The 16,462-nt window shown below is 44.6% G+C and overlaps 1 protein-coding gene across 1 annotated transcript in view; it reads right to left on the bottom strand.

Moving 5' to 3' along the window:
* Positions 1-16,462, bottom strand: part of LAMB1 (laminin subunit beta 1) — a 1,172,470-nt gene that overhangs the window by 874,450 nt on the left and 281,558 nt on the right. The window contains exon 4 of the mRNA XM_044088561.1: positions 3,009-3,082. Coding sequence (XP_043944496.1) covers positions 3,009-3,082 — 74 coding nt within the window. The remainder of the gene's footprint in view (positions 1-3,008; positions 3,083-16,462) is intronic.

The raw sequence follows: 16,462 nt of genomic DNA on the forward strand, positions 1-16,462 counted from the left end.
GGTTCCACTGATGCCTCTAAAGAACCGGCGTCCGGTTCGGACGACTCCTCTAACCTAGGTTTAACTGCCTTGTCTTTGCGCTTCTTTGAGGAAGCAAGGCCGGAGCATCCGGCGGCATATTGTAATTGCACCGCTTCCCAAAGACCAACCTGGCACAATCCAACCTACGCTTTATAGTGCGTTTATTGAACCTAGCACAAAAGCGACACCCAACAACGCCGTGCTCAGGTCCCAAACAAGGTATACACAAATTATGGTAATCTCTATGCGGTATCTGTTTCCCACAAGAAATACAGTTATTCACTTTTTCTGACATCCGGTAAACCACTGAGGCAAGAAAAACAAAATATTCCCAACGGGTACTTAACCAACTCTGACTTCGGTCTGAAACTCCGAATTCGAAAAATTTCAGAACGCCGAACGGCACTTGCAACACTGCTTCTGCATCGGACCATGCGGCAAAAAAGACTGAGGATATGACGTCGGTCATGCGCATTTGTACCCTGACGTTCTGATGTCAGTCAAATGCGCCTTGACCGACGTCAGCCTTATACTCTGATATTCGGGCCGACCGAGGGACAGCGGACTACCCAAGTGTTAGGACTGCAGCAATGTGAGATGAAGAACATCAAACTATACAACAGAAGGAAGAAACTGTTGCAGAAAAGAGGAAAATCCCAGGATGCAAAAAACTCCCTCACCAGCCTCAGTAAGTAGCTGAGATCCCTCATAAAATCCTCAAAAGCTAGTTATGAAAATAAAATTGCCAAAGATTCCAAAGACAACCACAAGGCATTCTATAGTTATGTCAAGACTCTAAATGACAATGCTCAGATCTGCTCTGAACTACAACAGAATGGCATTAAATATACTGATCCCAAGGATATTGCCAATATCCTGGCAGATTGATTTAGTGCCAGCTTCACTCCCCACTCACCCCCTAAAGGGCCCATCTCAATACCAAAAGATTGCCAAATTCCAATAATCACAGCCACACAGGTAGAAACAGCACTCTCCAAAGCTAAGAATACAGCATCCATGGGACCAGATGACATCCCAGGCTGTGTACTACATGAATTACGAAATGAACTGGCCTAATGGTTAAGGTGTTTGCCTTACAAACACAAGGTGCAGGGTTTGAGTCTCACAAGGGATAATTGGCTAGGCTTAAAATGGCTCACAAGGGCAGTTAGCTTAGTACTAATCTATGAACCTATGAACCTATGAACCCCACCTAAGTGTCATGTTTAATCATAGCCTCACCTCAGTCTTCGTGCCCATTGAGTGGTGCACAGCTACAGTTATCCCGCTCCACAAGGGAGGATCCACCTTGGATCCCGGGAACTACCATCCCATCAGTCTGACAAGCCTGATCTGCAAGGGCATGGAACGCATTATCATGGAACTTATAAATAAAGACATTGGCAACCTCCAGACACTGGATCCCACCCAGTTTGGGTTTGTGAAGGGCCGATCTTGTCTCCTGAATCTGACTGACTTCTTCGAATCAGTCTCCAGAGCTGTGGACAAGGGTAAGGAGGTCCACACAACCTAGCTGGACCTTGCCAAGGCCTTCAACACCATCCCCCACTCTGGAATCATAGATAAACTTACTAAGCTGGGCATAAATCCCTACGTCACTCGATGAGTTGCCAACTGGCTTACTGACAGAACCCAGACTGTAAAAGTAGCCGACTCCAAATCCAGCTCCAGACAAGTGACAAGTGGAGTACCTCAGGGTTCAGTCCTGGGACCACTCTTGTTTGGCATCTACTTCTCTGAAGTACAGGCCAACATTAAGGGACTCTGGCTAACAAAGTTTGCAGATGACTACAAACTGGGAGCCATTATTGAATCCACAGATGATGTGGATATTCTACAAAAGGGCCTTACAGAAACAGATGCCTGGTGTCAGAGCCATGGGCTCAAGCTTAATGCCAAGAAATGTATAGTCATCCCCTTTGGAAAAAAACATGTACCCATGAACTACCACATAGGTGGCAGGACACTAAACATCGAAAGTGTGATGAGAGACTTAGGGACACAAGTGGACAGTGTTCTCACTTTCGATAACCACATTGCCACAACAGTCAGGAAATCCTTCTACGTGGCACACCTCATCACTAAGGGCTTTTCATCCAGAAAAAAGGAGGTCATTGTCCCACTGTACTCATCCCTCATTAGACCCATTATAGAGTATAATGCCCCATTTGGTATGTACCTCACAAGACATCTGCAACAGCTGGAAAGGCCACAGAAATTCCTCACTAAAAGAATCACAGGCCTAAAGCAGATGCCATATGCTGACCATCTAAAAAAACTCCAGCTATACTCTGTGGCATATCGTCTACTCAAAGATGATCTCTCCTTAACATACAAGGCCATGTCAAACCCTGGCCTGTTGGACATGCTCCACTTAAAGAAATCCCAATCCCTCAGAGCCACACGCTCCAGGGATCTAAACCTTATCATCACAATGAACAAAGCATGCTGGAGGGATAGGTTCCTGACCCAGAGACTCCCCATTCTCTGGAATAGACTGCCCATACATGTCAAGCCCTCTTCAAAAGGAAACTTGTTGATTGGATGGGAGATAGGAAATTCACCCCGGGGATCATGTCAGTCGCCCTGCTAGACAGGGGCCCAGAGAAGTAAATATTGTGGGGAAAAATTTCCAGGGAATTGTTATGGCTAGGCTAGTACCAACCTATGAACCTATGAACCTAAGAAAGTACAACTTAAGGCTGCAAAAGAATAAAAAAGTCTACCTTAATAGCAGAGTAGATGTCACAAGTACAGAATACTTTAAATGGCGTCTTTAGCATTTTTCAGTTAATCTACCTCTACCTCAGTGTGAAGAAATATTCTTGCAGCAGATGGGGTGCAAAGTTAATAACTGAACACAAGGAGGACTTAAGCATGAAACACATTCCCATTATTAAACAAATTAAACAATGATTAAAAAACAAAAACAAACAGAAGCAACTACACAACTACATGTCACTTACCTTGAATGTCATAATGAGATGAGTGAAATGGAATTCTGCCTCCAGGTCCAGCTGTATGGTAACATTTTCTAGACCTGTAAGAGATATATAAAATATAGCATATTCAGCATTCATAGGTAAACAGTCATGACACATCAGTCCTTTATATTACAAAGTCCTAGGAAAACTGTGTAGCAAATGTGAGACAGTCTCAAGTTCTCAAAGAGCAAGGCACTGTACATCAGAACTATTCATATACACATCAGAAATGCTCAAGTAAGATCAGAGAAATCACATGAATGTTATAAAACATCTTATAATGACCTAAAATACTGCCCTTAAGAGACAGCTGTGGCTATATTATCAATCATTCACACAGCCTCATAGCTCTGCAGGAGACAACAATCATCATAAACCTCCACAACTGCTACTCACTTGTAATCACAGTTCTGACAGCGGATAGACTTTACATACATGATTTAGTGGTTCTCTACAGACACCACCATCACTGATCATGTAGCCCAGGCGGGTATGACTCTGACCTTGAGTAGCATCCTGCCCTCACCAACAATGATACCGCAGTATAAAGAAAAAATTATCAATTTCAACAATTGGCTAAGCTTCTGGTGTCATTCAAAGGGGATCCAGTATCTGTCAGCCTGCGATGACATGCTCGGCAAGCCTCATTGCTTCACAAGAGATGGCTTGCACCTGTCACCCCTAGGCTTTCGAATACTGGCCAAGGCCCTTGCTGCCCCCATAGTGCCTTTTTTAGGCAAGGCTCAAAAGTCAAACCCACCTCTATAAACAGCACAAATAAAAAAATGAGGGTTATGCTACTCAACACCAGGAGTTTAAATCTCAAAATGCACGTGCTCAAAGCACTCCTCAGTATGGAGAACGCTGACATCTGTGCAGTAACTGAAACCTAGTTCAAGGCTCCACAGAGCACACCAGCACTACCAGGCTACAACTCATACCACACATTTCGGCCACAGAACATGGACCGAAACACAAAAGGAGGGGGTGTATTCATATTCATCAAGGATACCTACACCTCCAGGTTAGTGGCACAGCATGATTCCTCCGAGATCATCCATGTGCAACTAACATCAGGCAAATCTGCAATGCAAATTGTGGCCTGCTACAGATCACCCTCCATGACCCAGGACCACCACTCCGTCTTTCTGTAGACACTGGAAAACACGAAGGTCTTACCGAACACGCTGATATTGGGTGATTTCAATTACCCTACCGTTAACAGGGAAAACTACTCAAGTACAAACTCCCAGGTCCAGCGCTTCCTGGAATTTATCAACTCAAATGCCCTGGATCAGCTGGTAAACTCCCCTACCAGAGGTGAAAACATATTGGACCTGGTCATCACCAACATTGGTGATAGGTGTTCCACACCGGAGGTCAACCCGTCACTGGTTAGATCAGACCATAAACAAATCACTCTGGATGTCCACACCACACCACCACCTCCAAGCAAGGAAACCACAGTGAAAAACTTTTCTATAGCAAACTTCACCTTACTTAAGACACAGGTGGTAAGTTTCACAGCCCACATGCTAAAGGATAACAGTATCCAAGATGCAGGAACCTTTACAAATGCACTCTATGAGCACCTACAAGGATGCATGGATTATGCCATCCCTAGCAAAACCAAGACTCACTCCCTAAGAGAAGGAAATCAGTGTGGTGGACCCCTGCCATAAACAGGCTATACAATAGAAGGAAGAAACTAGTTCAGAAAAAAAGCAAATCCCAAGAAGGAAAGACATCCCTGATCAGTTTCAGTAAGAAACTAAGGTCCCTCATAAAATCCTCCAAGGCTAACTTCGAAAGAAAAATAGCCAAGAATTCAAAAGATAACCACAAAGCCTTCTTTAGCTATGTTAAGAATCTAAGTGGCAACTCGCAGACATGCTCTGAGTTACTGCAAAATAGCACAAAATATACTGAACCCACTGATATTGCCAACATCCTGGCAGATAGATTTAGTGCAAACTTCACCCCCTCTCACCCCCAAAAGGGCCCACAACAATATCGGAAAAGTATAGTGTCCCGGAAATCACAGACGCACAGGTGAAAACAGCCCTCTCAAAAGCCAAAAGCACAGCGTCAATGCGGCCGGATGGTGTCCCAGGCTGCATCCTGCATGAACTACAGAACAAACTAACCCCCCACCTAAACACACTGTTCAACCTCAGCCTCTCCACAGGCTATGTGCCCATAGAATGATGCACAGCAATGGTTATTCCGCTTCACAAAGGAGGGGCCACAACTGACCCTGGTAACTATCACCCCATAAGCCTGACTAGCCTGGTCTGCAAGGCTATGGAGCATATCATCATGGAACTAATTAACAAAGACATTGGGAACCTCCAAACACTTGACCCGACCCAGTTCGGCTTTGTTAAGGGCAGATCATGCCTACTAAACCTGGTTGACTTCTTCGAGACAGTCACCAAGGCCATAGATGAGGGGAAGGTAGTTCACACAGCCTACCTTGACCTCGCCAAGGCTTTTGACACCATTCCCCACTCGGGAATTATAGAAAAACTCACCAGCCTGAACATAAACCCCTACGTCATGAGATCAATTGCCAACTGGCTTATAGACAGAACTCACACAGTAAGAATAGCGGGCTCCAGGTTCGACTCTAAACCAGTCACAAGTGGTGTCCCACAAGGCTCGGTCCTGGGACCCCTACTGTTCGGCATATACTTCTCAGAAGTACAGGCAAACACAGAAGGACTATGGCTAACCAAGTTCGCCGATGACTGCAAACTGGGAGCTGTAGTTGACTCTCCGGCTGACACGGACATTCTCCAAAAGGGCCTTACTGAGACGGACACCTGGTGTCAAAGTCATGGTCTCAAGCTAAATGCCAAAAAATGCAAAGTCATCCCATTTGGGAAAAACAAAACACCCATAAATTACCACATAGGTGGCAGCCCCCTTAATACAGAAGAGGTAATAAGAGATCTGGGGACCCAGGTAGATAGTAATCTCTCCTTTGACAATCATATTGCCAAAGTAGTTAGGAAATCCTTCTATGTAGTCCATCTAATTACTAAAGGGTTTGCATCTAGAAATAAAGAGGTTATAGCACCCTTCTACTCGTCACTCATCAGACCCATCATAGAGTACAATGCCCCATTTGGGATGTACCTCACAAGACACTTCCAACAGCTGGAAAGACCACAAAAATACCTCACCAAGAGCATTACTGGTCTTAAACATATGTCCTATGCAGCCCAACTGGAAAAACTCCAGCTGTACTCAGTTGCATATTGCTTACTCAGAGGTGATCTCTGCCTGACTTACAAAGCCATGTCCAACTCAGAATTGATGGACATGCTCCACCTAAAAAAATTCAAGTCACTGCAAGCCACTCACTCTAGTGAGCTAAACCTCGCCACAACAATAAATAGAACATCCTGGAGGGATAGATTCCTGTCACAGAGACTCCCCATGCTTTGGAACAAAATTCCTAACTACATTAGGCAGAGCCCCTCACTAACACTCTTCAAGAGAAACCTTGACGAGTGGATGGGTAACAGAAAATACAACCCTGGGATCACTTCATTGGCCCTTCTTGACAGAGGCTCAGTTAATTAATCAATGGGGTGGCAAAAGCTGACACACTCTGGCTAGGCTTATAAATGCCCTCGGGCAGATAGCCTAGTACCTACCTATGAACCTATGAACCAAAGGTTGACTGAGAGGGGCCATCAGGTTTTGCTTGTTTTTGCAGCCCTAACCCTGCATGTACTCAACAAAAGTGCCACAGATGGCCATGTAATGGGCTGACCATGGACTACGCCCCCTCACTTCTGTAATGGGCATTCCCTCCAAGCACACTTACCCCTTCTTCTGAAGCATGGGAAAATCTCATCAACATTGTGTGTCCCCAAAGGTACACAACCCACAATACCTTTCAATCTCTTAGCACAAGAAATATGAACAAAGCCTAAAACAATGTGGTGACAAATGCCCAAAAAAGGGACACATTTTAAATACTGCTTTTATAAACTTAGAAAGTTCATAGAATACTGTGGTTTCTATTAACATGTATTTTCTAAAGGATATGAAGTCTGAAACTCAGATGAATATCATTATTTAGTAACTTCAATCCTCACTCACTTGCCCAAAAACTGCAAATTTTATGAGAAACAGGCCCAAAATATGAGATGTTTATTACTTACTAGCTGACAGTATGTACCTTATTATGCAAACTGTACGACCTTGTCAGAATAACAGTTAGAAACATCACAAGTATGGTATGAGTACAAAATCTGCATTCTTAAATTACTTCTGTCATTTGCTTAAGAGAGGAGAAGTAAATATCCAGATTTAAAACAGAGAAGAATATTAATGGTCCTAATAATAATTAATTCCAACAATGACGGCTTGAAAATTGTATACTTCACAGACAGCAAACACCCAACAAAAGACTCTGAAGCATCTACAAAGTGTACCTGCTCCATGTTCACTGACAGACTGAAAAAATATTTGATCTAATCATGAAAGACCATAACTGACAGAACAAAACCAGTGTACCCTTAAAGTTCCTTTAATTAAGCATAACCCATTCATAGGTACTATGACATTAGAACATTGGAACTGACATATATATTTAAGGGGCTGTGAGGGCATAGTCACTCATGCATGTACACACAGACATATACTGCCCCCGCCCCAAACACACACACATACACATACCAATATACATACCACTGGGTCTGGGTTACAGTTTTTTTTTTTTTTTTTTTTTTTTTTTTGTGGAGTTTGAAAAAACAAATACTACAGACTTATGTTCTACATTTCCCATTACAACAAGGTCATTGCATCCATCCACCAGCTCTCTAATCAAAATACATCACAATTTCAAATAAGCCTCATAGGCCAGAACATCCTTACATGGTACTTTTCCATTTTCAGCAGCCCAAACTGCTGTACTCAATTCCTTTTCACCAAATTTTGCCAATATACTTGCAGTATCTTTGCTCCCTTCCCTTTCAGCCTCTTCACGCGTAGTGTACCATTACCATAACAGTACATGCTCAGATGATCACTGCTGCAGTAGCCTTATTTTATTTTATTTGTATTTGTTTTCTGGGGTTGACCACTTATCACTGTGGACCTTTTTCAGACTCAGCCCAGGAGTGATGTCTGGTTAAATGACTTGCTCAGAGTCACACAGTTAGTCAATGAAGCTGAGGGAAACAAACCTTGCACCACTAGCTAAATGGGTTATAGCCTGCCAAGGATATAACAGTTGGCCAGCTTCCATAGCTTCAGGGCACCTTCCAAGGGCCCAAACTGTCTGGCAGCTGCAGCTGAGCTGACTAAGTTTGGGTGCCAAGCCCTTCAGTGCTTTCCTGCCAACAAACAGAGGGAGTTTGAGACCTGAAAGGGCAATACTATAAAGAACAAAAAATAACCACAACCTGGCATAAACAATGCAACAAAAAATAAGGGGTGGGGGTGGATGGGAGGGAGCAGCTATTGCAGCAGATCATTCGAACAATTACTATTACGGGAAATTTACTTACACAACTGTATTATGTTCATCACATTGATCATTGCTTCAGTAACCTTAGCTATATGGATAAGCTGCCATAGCTTACTACATTTGGGAGGTGGAAGGAGAAGAGTCCATGTACCCCTGGAGAATGGTCCTTGCAAAGCCTATTCTAGACCTAGAGAAGAAATCAAGCTTACAGCACTTTGTAAAAGTATGTACAGAGGACCATGTAGCAGCTTCTAGAATACTTCAAGAATCCACGCATTTCCAAAAAGCAATAGATGAAGCCAAGGTCTTGGTAGAGTAGGCCTTGTCCCTACCTGGAATTGTTTTCTTGTGCTGAGTATAACAAAAGGTAATAGCCTTAGACAACCATTTGGAAATACTCTGTTTAGCCACAGGTTGTCCTTTCTTTTTACCTTCACAAGAAATGAAGTGGGTCTGAATTGATCAGAAGATCTGAAAGATTTAGTTTTGTCAAGACAGTACCTGAGTTAACTGTGGACATCCAAGGTATGAAGTATCCTTTCTGATAGGCATCGGAGTGTATCAAACACCCCTGTTCTTCTGTGAGTAGATCCAGTCTGTGAGGAAGCATGTGATAATAGCCCTTGGTCATTTCCAAAAGAAGGGAGAAAGTACAGTTTTGTACCTACCATAAATGTAGATGTCCGATAGGAATGCATCTGCAGTCCTTACAAATGGGTTGTCCTGTCGTCAGGCAGCCCTTCGGTCGGCCGGATTCCAAAGTCTGGGTCCGGCCTCGGCTGGTGTCGCACTTCACCCCACGTCATAGCTGCAGTTATTCGGGTATAAAGGCATCAGCCGACGCCATTTTCCTCAGTGTTTCTTGCCCCAGATGCTAGGTGCCCTCTTGGAAGGCTAAATTTGGATAAATGCCAATGATTCCAAACAGTAGAGAGCAAACACAAAAAATAAGCATGTATGTACATATATACAACAAATACACCATAATAGATTCCCCCAGCTAGCTATAAGATGGGCAAATACCCTAGGAGCACCACAGAGGGGAAGGCGGGTGGGTAATCCTGACTGCAGATGCATTCCTATTGGACATCTACATTTATGGTAGGTACAAAACTGTACTATGTCCTTCAAGGATGCATCTGCAGTCCTTACAAATGGGTAGAATACCATAGCCAAACTGGCGGAGGTGGACAAATAAAGTTATGGTGTAGTTAGGATCCCTTGCAAAACAGCAGTGGCAAAGCCTGCTCGGGATCTAGAGTATAAAGGTAAATTATAATGCTTGGCAAATATATGCATGGAGCTCCAAGTAGCAGCTTCTAAAATGTCCTTGGTAGCCACTCCTCGTAAAAAGGCTGTGGTAGTGGCTGTTGCCCTTGTAGAGTGAGGCCTGATGTTCTCTGGAGTTTTCTTTCCATGGTAGGAGTAACAAAATCTAATGCAATTTCCTATCCACTTGGAGATTGTCTGTTTTGAAATTGCTTTTCCTTCCCTTCCTGTTGCATATGCTACCAGTAGCTGGTCAGTTTTTCTATTGCCCTTGGTCCTGTCCAGGTAATAGCGTAATTGTCTATGCACATCCAGGGTATGTAATAGTCTTTCTCCCCTGTTCTGTGGGTTAGGGAAGAATGTAGGTAGGTGGATAGCCTGATTTAAGAAACTCTGGAAACCACCTTAGGCATAAAGGAAGGATTTGTTCTCATGGACACTCTATCTTGATGGAAGATCAGGAAGGGTTGCACTGCCATTAATGCCTGAAGTTCAGATACCCTTCTTGCTGAAGTGATTGCCAGCAGGAAAGCAGTCTTCCATGATAAGTATTGCAATTCTGATGTTGCTGCTGGTTGAAAGGAGGAAGTGTCAATTTTTCTAGCACAAAGTTCAAGTCCCATGCTGGTAATGGTGGCTTCCTAGGAGGCTTTACATTTTAATTCCTCTCAGAAACTGTCTTAGCAGAGGATGTGAGAAGACAGGAGGATCCAAGTCGTACTCTGCTGAAATAGCTGATGCATGAATCTTGATGGAGGAGTAGGACAGGCCTGTGTGGAAGAGCTCTGCCAAGTATTCCAGAATGTTGGCTATGTTTACCAGTGACACATCTTCTCCTTTTTCAGTACTCCAAATGAGATATCTTTTCCATTTTGCTGAGTAATTTTTTCTTGTTGAGGGTCTGCGAGCCTCAAGGATAATGTCTTTAACCCTTTGGGATAAATTTGGGTTAATTGGTCTTATGCAATGTTCCAGGCAGTCAGCTGCAGAGTTTTCAGGTTGGGATGTAGATTGTTGTAATTGTTCTGTGTTAACAGCAAGGGAACCAGGGGAAGTGGCCACATTTGTTCCCGAGACATGCTCCTCAGTAATGGGTACCAATGTTGCCTTGGCCAGTCTGGAGCTATCAGAATGATCCTTGGACGGTCCTCTTTGATCTTCAATAGCACTTTGTGCATCAAAGGAAGTGGTGGAAATGCATATGCTGCCAGGTTTTTCCAACTGAAGGATAGGGAGTCCACCTTCCAAGCAAGTGGGTGGTACGTCCTTGTGCAGAATTTCTTTAGTTGGTGATTGTGTGGGGATGCAAATAAGTCTATTTCTGGGAGTCCCCATTTTTTTCTAATGGTTTTGAAGATGTCCGGATGCAGCATCTATTCGTGGGCATCCGTGGTTGTCCTGCTTAAAATGTCTGCTAGGATGTTTTCTTTTCCTGGTACAAAAATTGCTTTCAACTGTATGTTGTAGCTCAGGGCCACATTCAGAGATCCAGTGCCATCCGGCAAGAGGGTATGAGTGTGTGCCTCCCTGTTTGTTGATGTACCACATAACTGTGGTGTTGTCTGTCCTTACCATCAGTAGGCCTTGCTGAAGGAATGGTCTGAATGCCTGAATTGCCAATTTTACTGCCAGCATTTCCTTTAGGTTTATGTGTAGGTGCAGTTGGTTTTGAGACCATAAGCCTTGTATGCACTTGTCCAGCATGTGTGCCCCCCAACCGAGGTCTGAGGCGTCTGTCGTGATGGTTTGGCTTGGTTGAGCACTGTGAAAGGGCAATCCTGTGTTTGATTGACAAGCCTGAGCCCACCACAGGAATTCTTGCTTCAGGCATGGAATAATGGGAATCTGGGTTTCCAAGCTGTGCTTGTGTTGAGATCATAAATTCTTTAGGTACCACTGTAGTTTTCTCATATGCAGCCTGGCATGAGGAACCAATATTATGCAGGATGCCATGAATCCCAAGGCTTGCAGAACTTTTCTTGCTGTCAGATGGTTCTGTTTTGTTAAGGCCAGGAAGTAGAGAGGTAGCTGCTCCTGTTTTTCTACTGTTAGGAATGCCATTTGCCTTGTTGTGTCCAACTCTGCACCCAAAAAGGTTATTCTCTGGGATGGTATCAGTCTTGACTTTTTTAAATTGACTGTGTATCCCAGGGCTTGTAGCAGATAAATGACCCTTTGTAAATCTTCTGCTAGCTTGCTTTCGTTGTCCGCTTGTATCAGGCAGTCGTCCAGGTATGGGTAGATTTGGATTCCCTGAAGCCTGCAATGAGCAATTACTGATGCCAGGCATTTCGTGAACACTCTGGGTGCAGTAGATAAGCCAAAGGGCAATGCTGAGAATTGATAATGCTCTGATCCTGCAAGAAATCTGAGGTATTTTCTGCAGTTTGGTCGTATGGGGACGTGCAGGTATGCCTCCTTGAGATCTAGAGTCACCAGCCAAGACTCCTTGCCCAGCATGGGAAGAAGCTGCTGTAAGGTCAGCATTTTGAATTTTGGAACAATAAGGAATGTGTTTAAAGCGGACAAGTCGAGAATAGGTCTCCATGTGCCTTCTTTTCTTGGTACCAGGAAGAGTCTGGAGTAAAATCCCTTCCCTTGCTCCATAGATGGTACCTTTTCTACAGCTTTCATCCTTAATAACTGAGATATTTGTTTTAGTGCTTCTGCCTTTTGATCTGGAGGTAGGTTTGGCATTCCTCTCTTCCCTGGTAGAGTATGGAAGTGAAACCTGTAACCTTGGTCTATTATCTGTAAAATCCACTTGTCTCTTGTGATGTAATGCCAGTTTGTCGTAAATAAGGCTAGCTTCCCGCCTAAGGGTGCTTGTAGGTGTTCCCTGGTAGGCGGTGCCAGAGCCAAGTCACTGTGATTGACCAGTAGTTGTGGTGGTGGCTGTGTCTGTGGCTGTGCCTCGCTGGTTGTTGCCCTGCCACTGGCGTCCTCTGTAAGCACCCTGGATTGGCTTCTGCCTCTTGAACGCCTATTCCTGCCTCTCTGAGTTCTGGAGGAGTCTGGAAAGGACCAATTCTTGGAGGGCCAATTCCTGCTAAACCTCGGAGGTTGGACCTGTAAGAAATCTTTCACTGTTTGGACAGATTTTGCCTTCTCTTCCATCTTCTTCAGTACTTGTTGTGCAGGAGAGCCAAACAAATTAATCTTATCCATAGGAGCATCTAATAGTTTTGATTTGACATGGTCTGGTAAGGCCTGTTCTTTTAGCCATGCATGCCTTCTGATGACTGTGCCAGTCATGGCTGATCTAAAGGAAGCCTCCAGTGCATCATAGCCGCATTTTAGGGAATGGTTACTGACTTGTTGAATGTTATGTACCATTTCCTGCACATATTTTTTGTCTACTGTTTCATCTGAGGACACTTTTTTGGTTAACTGATCTAGTAAAAATTCTTGATACTGCATCATGTGAAATTGACAGTTCAAGGCCCTAGCTGAAAGAGTAGCAGAAGTGTAAACTTTTTTACCCCATCTCTCTAAGGATCTGGATTCCCTTTCAGAGGGGAGGGGGTTTTTTGGCAGAGGTGGCTGCTACAGCCTTAGGTCCTTGGGAGATAGTCTCTGGATCTGCAAGGTGTGTCCGGGACCCTGTAGTATCTATCGGGCTTAACAGGGGCCGGAGGCAGAGAATCAGGAGCAGTACAAGCATCATTAAATGCATCATCTACAACAGAAAGAACTGGAGGTATGGCTAAAGGCCTATGTTGTGGTAAATGCAGAAAAGTTCTAAGCCTTTTTCTGGAATCTGAAAAATCCTGGCCCTGCCACTGAAATTGTTCCCTCATAGCATGCAGGGTTTCCCCAAAGGAAAATTCCTCAGGCGGAGAGGCAGAAGGAATGGACTCTTCACCATCAGAGTCTTCATAAGGGGAGTATGGGGCCTCTGGAGGGTCTGTATCAATTGAATCATCAGGGGAATCATCTGAAGACAGTGGCTCAGGGGGCTCTGCTCAAGGCCTCTTTTCTGGAGGCGGATGAGAGGCCCTGTCTGGTTGAGGTTGGGATCCTCGGATTAAAGAAATGAGATCCTGTGCTAAACTAAGCATTTGTGAACTAGAGCTAGGCCTGTGAGAGGGGGGCTTTGCAGGCACAGATTTAGTAGTTTTAGCTGCTTTAGCCCTGGCAAAGGCCTTAATGGACATGGCTGCAGGTGGCCTAGCAGCTCCACGTGCAGGGGTTGAAATATCCAAGGGAATAGTGTCTGATAATTCCTGAGAAACTGTAACAGTAAGTGGGATATCAGAAGCCGATTCCACAAGGTTAGTAGAGGCCTCGGCTGGAGGAAGATTTTCGGCTGAAGGTGGAACCGCTTGCTCGGTTTCAGCCGAAACCGAGACACTCGCGGTTGGCTTAACCGCGGTTTCGGCTGAAACCTCGGACCGCGAGTGTCGGTCCTTTTCCTGCTTTTTAGAAATTTGTAGTCGGAGGATCCGACGGCATAATATAAGCAAATTCGGAGCCGAAAAACTCCTCAGCAAACTCCGACCGGCGTCTAAGCGTCCGCCGGTTAAAAGAAGCACAGGCTAGACAAGCTGCACGCCGTGGTCTGGGCCTAAACAAGGTAAGCAGTAAGAGTGGAAATCTTTATGAGGTATTTGTTTCCCACAAGTTAAACAGTTATTCACTTTTTCTGACATCGGCTGAGGCAAGAAAGAGTCCCCAACGGGTACTTAGCTTTAGAAGTCTTCGAAGTAGTTTTCGGTAGTAGTAATCTCTGGTTCTGACCGAACGGCACTTGCGAACAGCTTCTGCTTCGGGCGCCACGCGGCAAGAAAGACTGAGGAAAATGGCGTCGGCTGATGCCTTTATACCCGAATAACTGCAGCTATGACGTCGGGTGAAGTGCGACACCAGCCGAGGCCGGACCCAGACTTTGGAATCCGGCCGACCGAAGGGCTGCCTGACGACAGGACAACCCATTTGTAAGGACTGCAGATGCATCCTTGAAGGACATCCATGGTTGCCTGGGCCAGAAGGGAGTCACCACAACACTCTCAGAGGATTCCTTCTGAATCTTCAAAAGTGTCTTGGATATTAGTGGAAAGGGCGGAAAAGCACATGGGGACATTCACATCCAAGGAAAAGAAAAGGCATCTGTCTTCAAGGCCTTCTTGCAGGGAATCCTTGAACAGAAACTTGCCAGTCGAACATTCAGAGATGAGACAAAGAGGTCTTCCAGAGGAACTCCCTACAGATGGATCAAATCTTGCAAGACCCCCTGATCTAGTTTCTCTTCATGAGGTTCTGTCCTGGTCCTGCTCAGCTTGTCTGCCACACAGTTTTGGTCTGACAGAATGTAGGATGCCTGTAGGGTGAGGCTGTGCTGTGAAGTTATATCCCAAGCTAACATGACTAGTCTGCAAAGGGCATACAAATTGATTCTTCCTGCTTTCTGATGAGTTACATGACTGTGATATTGTCTGAAACAAATTGAAGAGGTCCCAGGGACCATAGATGATGCAGAGATTTGAGTGCCTCAATCCAGGCAAGAATCTCATTGATATTTATGTGCTTGCATTTATCCTTGGTGTCCCACACACCCTGCACTTTTCTCACTTTTGAAACTGCTCCCTAAGCTAAGTCTGAGGTATCTGTGTTGACTGGCTGCTTTGGAACAGGGAGGGAGAAGGGGAGGCCTGGATTCAAGGATATCTGTTGTCTCCACTAAATGAGTTCTCTTCTGACAACCCCCAGTACTGGGATCTGAAAAGACAAAGGATGATGGAACGAGAACCACAGAGACTTCAGATACCACTCTATCTTTCTCATGTGCAGTCCTGCCAGGCATATTATGAGTCACAGAAGCCATGAGACCCAAATCCTGAGGTATATCCTTGCAGTGACTGAAGCTTGAGTGGGTGGAAGGAGTAATAAGGAGGGAAGAGGATGCCCTGCAAAATGGCAGTAGCAAACCTTGCTCTGGACCTGGCGAAGGCTGACAGGTGATAGTGTTTGGTAAAGGTATGCACAGATGACCATGTAGCTGCTTCCAAAATATATTTGGTAGGTACTCTCCTTAGGAAAGCTGTGGAGGTAGAAGTGGCCCTAGTAGAGTGGGTCCTAACATATTCAGGAAGCTTCTTGACATATTATGTGTAACAAAAAGAAATGCAGTGGGAGATCCACTTGGAGAAAGTCTGTTTGGAGACTGGTTTGCCTTTAGATCCCAAAGCAAAGGAGACAAACAGTTGTTCTGTTTTTCTGACAGCTTTAGCTCTGTCAAGGTAGTAGTGAAGTTGTCTGTGTATATCTAATGAATGAAGGAGTCTTTCTCCTTGGTTTTGTGGCCTAGGGAAGAAAGTAGGCAAGTGTATGGCCTGGTTCAGGGAAGTGTCGATGGCCATCTTGGGTATAAAGGAAGGGTTACTTATGAGTGATATTCTGTCAGGGTGGAAAATAAGAAATGGTTCCACTGCCATGAGGGCTTGCAACACAGAGACCCTTCTAGCTGAGGTGATGGCCAGTAAGAGGGCAGTTTTCAATGTCAAGAATTTTATTTCAGTGGAAGCAGGTGGTTTAAAGAGAGGTAAGGTCAATTTTTCTAGAACAAAGTTGAGGTCCCAAGGAGGGGCAGGTTACCTCCTTTGAAGTCGGATGTGAAGCACTCCTCTAAGGAATTGTTTCATTAGGGAGTGGGAGAAGATAGGCGGAAGATTAGGAATAT

Source organism: Protopterus annectens, chromosome 11.part0, assembly GCF_019279795.1.
Source record: "Protopterus annectens isolate FY-2018-M chromosome 11.part0, PAN1.0, whole genome shotgun sequence".
Classification (NCBI taxonomy): Eukaryota; Metazoa; Chordata; order Ceratodontiformes; family Protopteridae; genus Protopterus; species Protopterus annectens.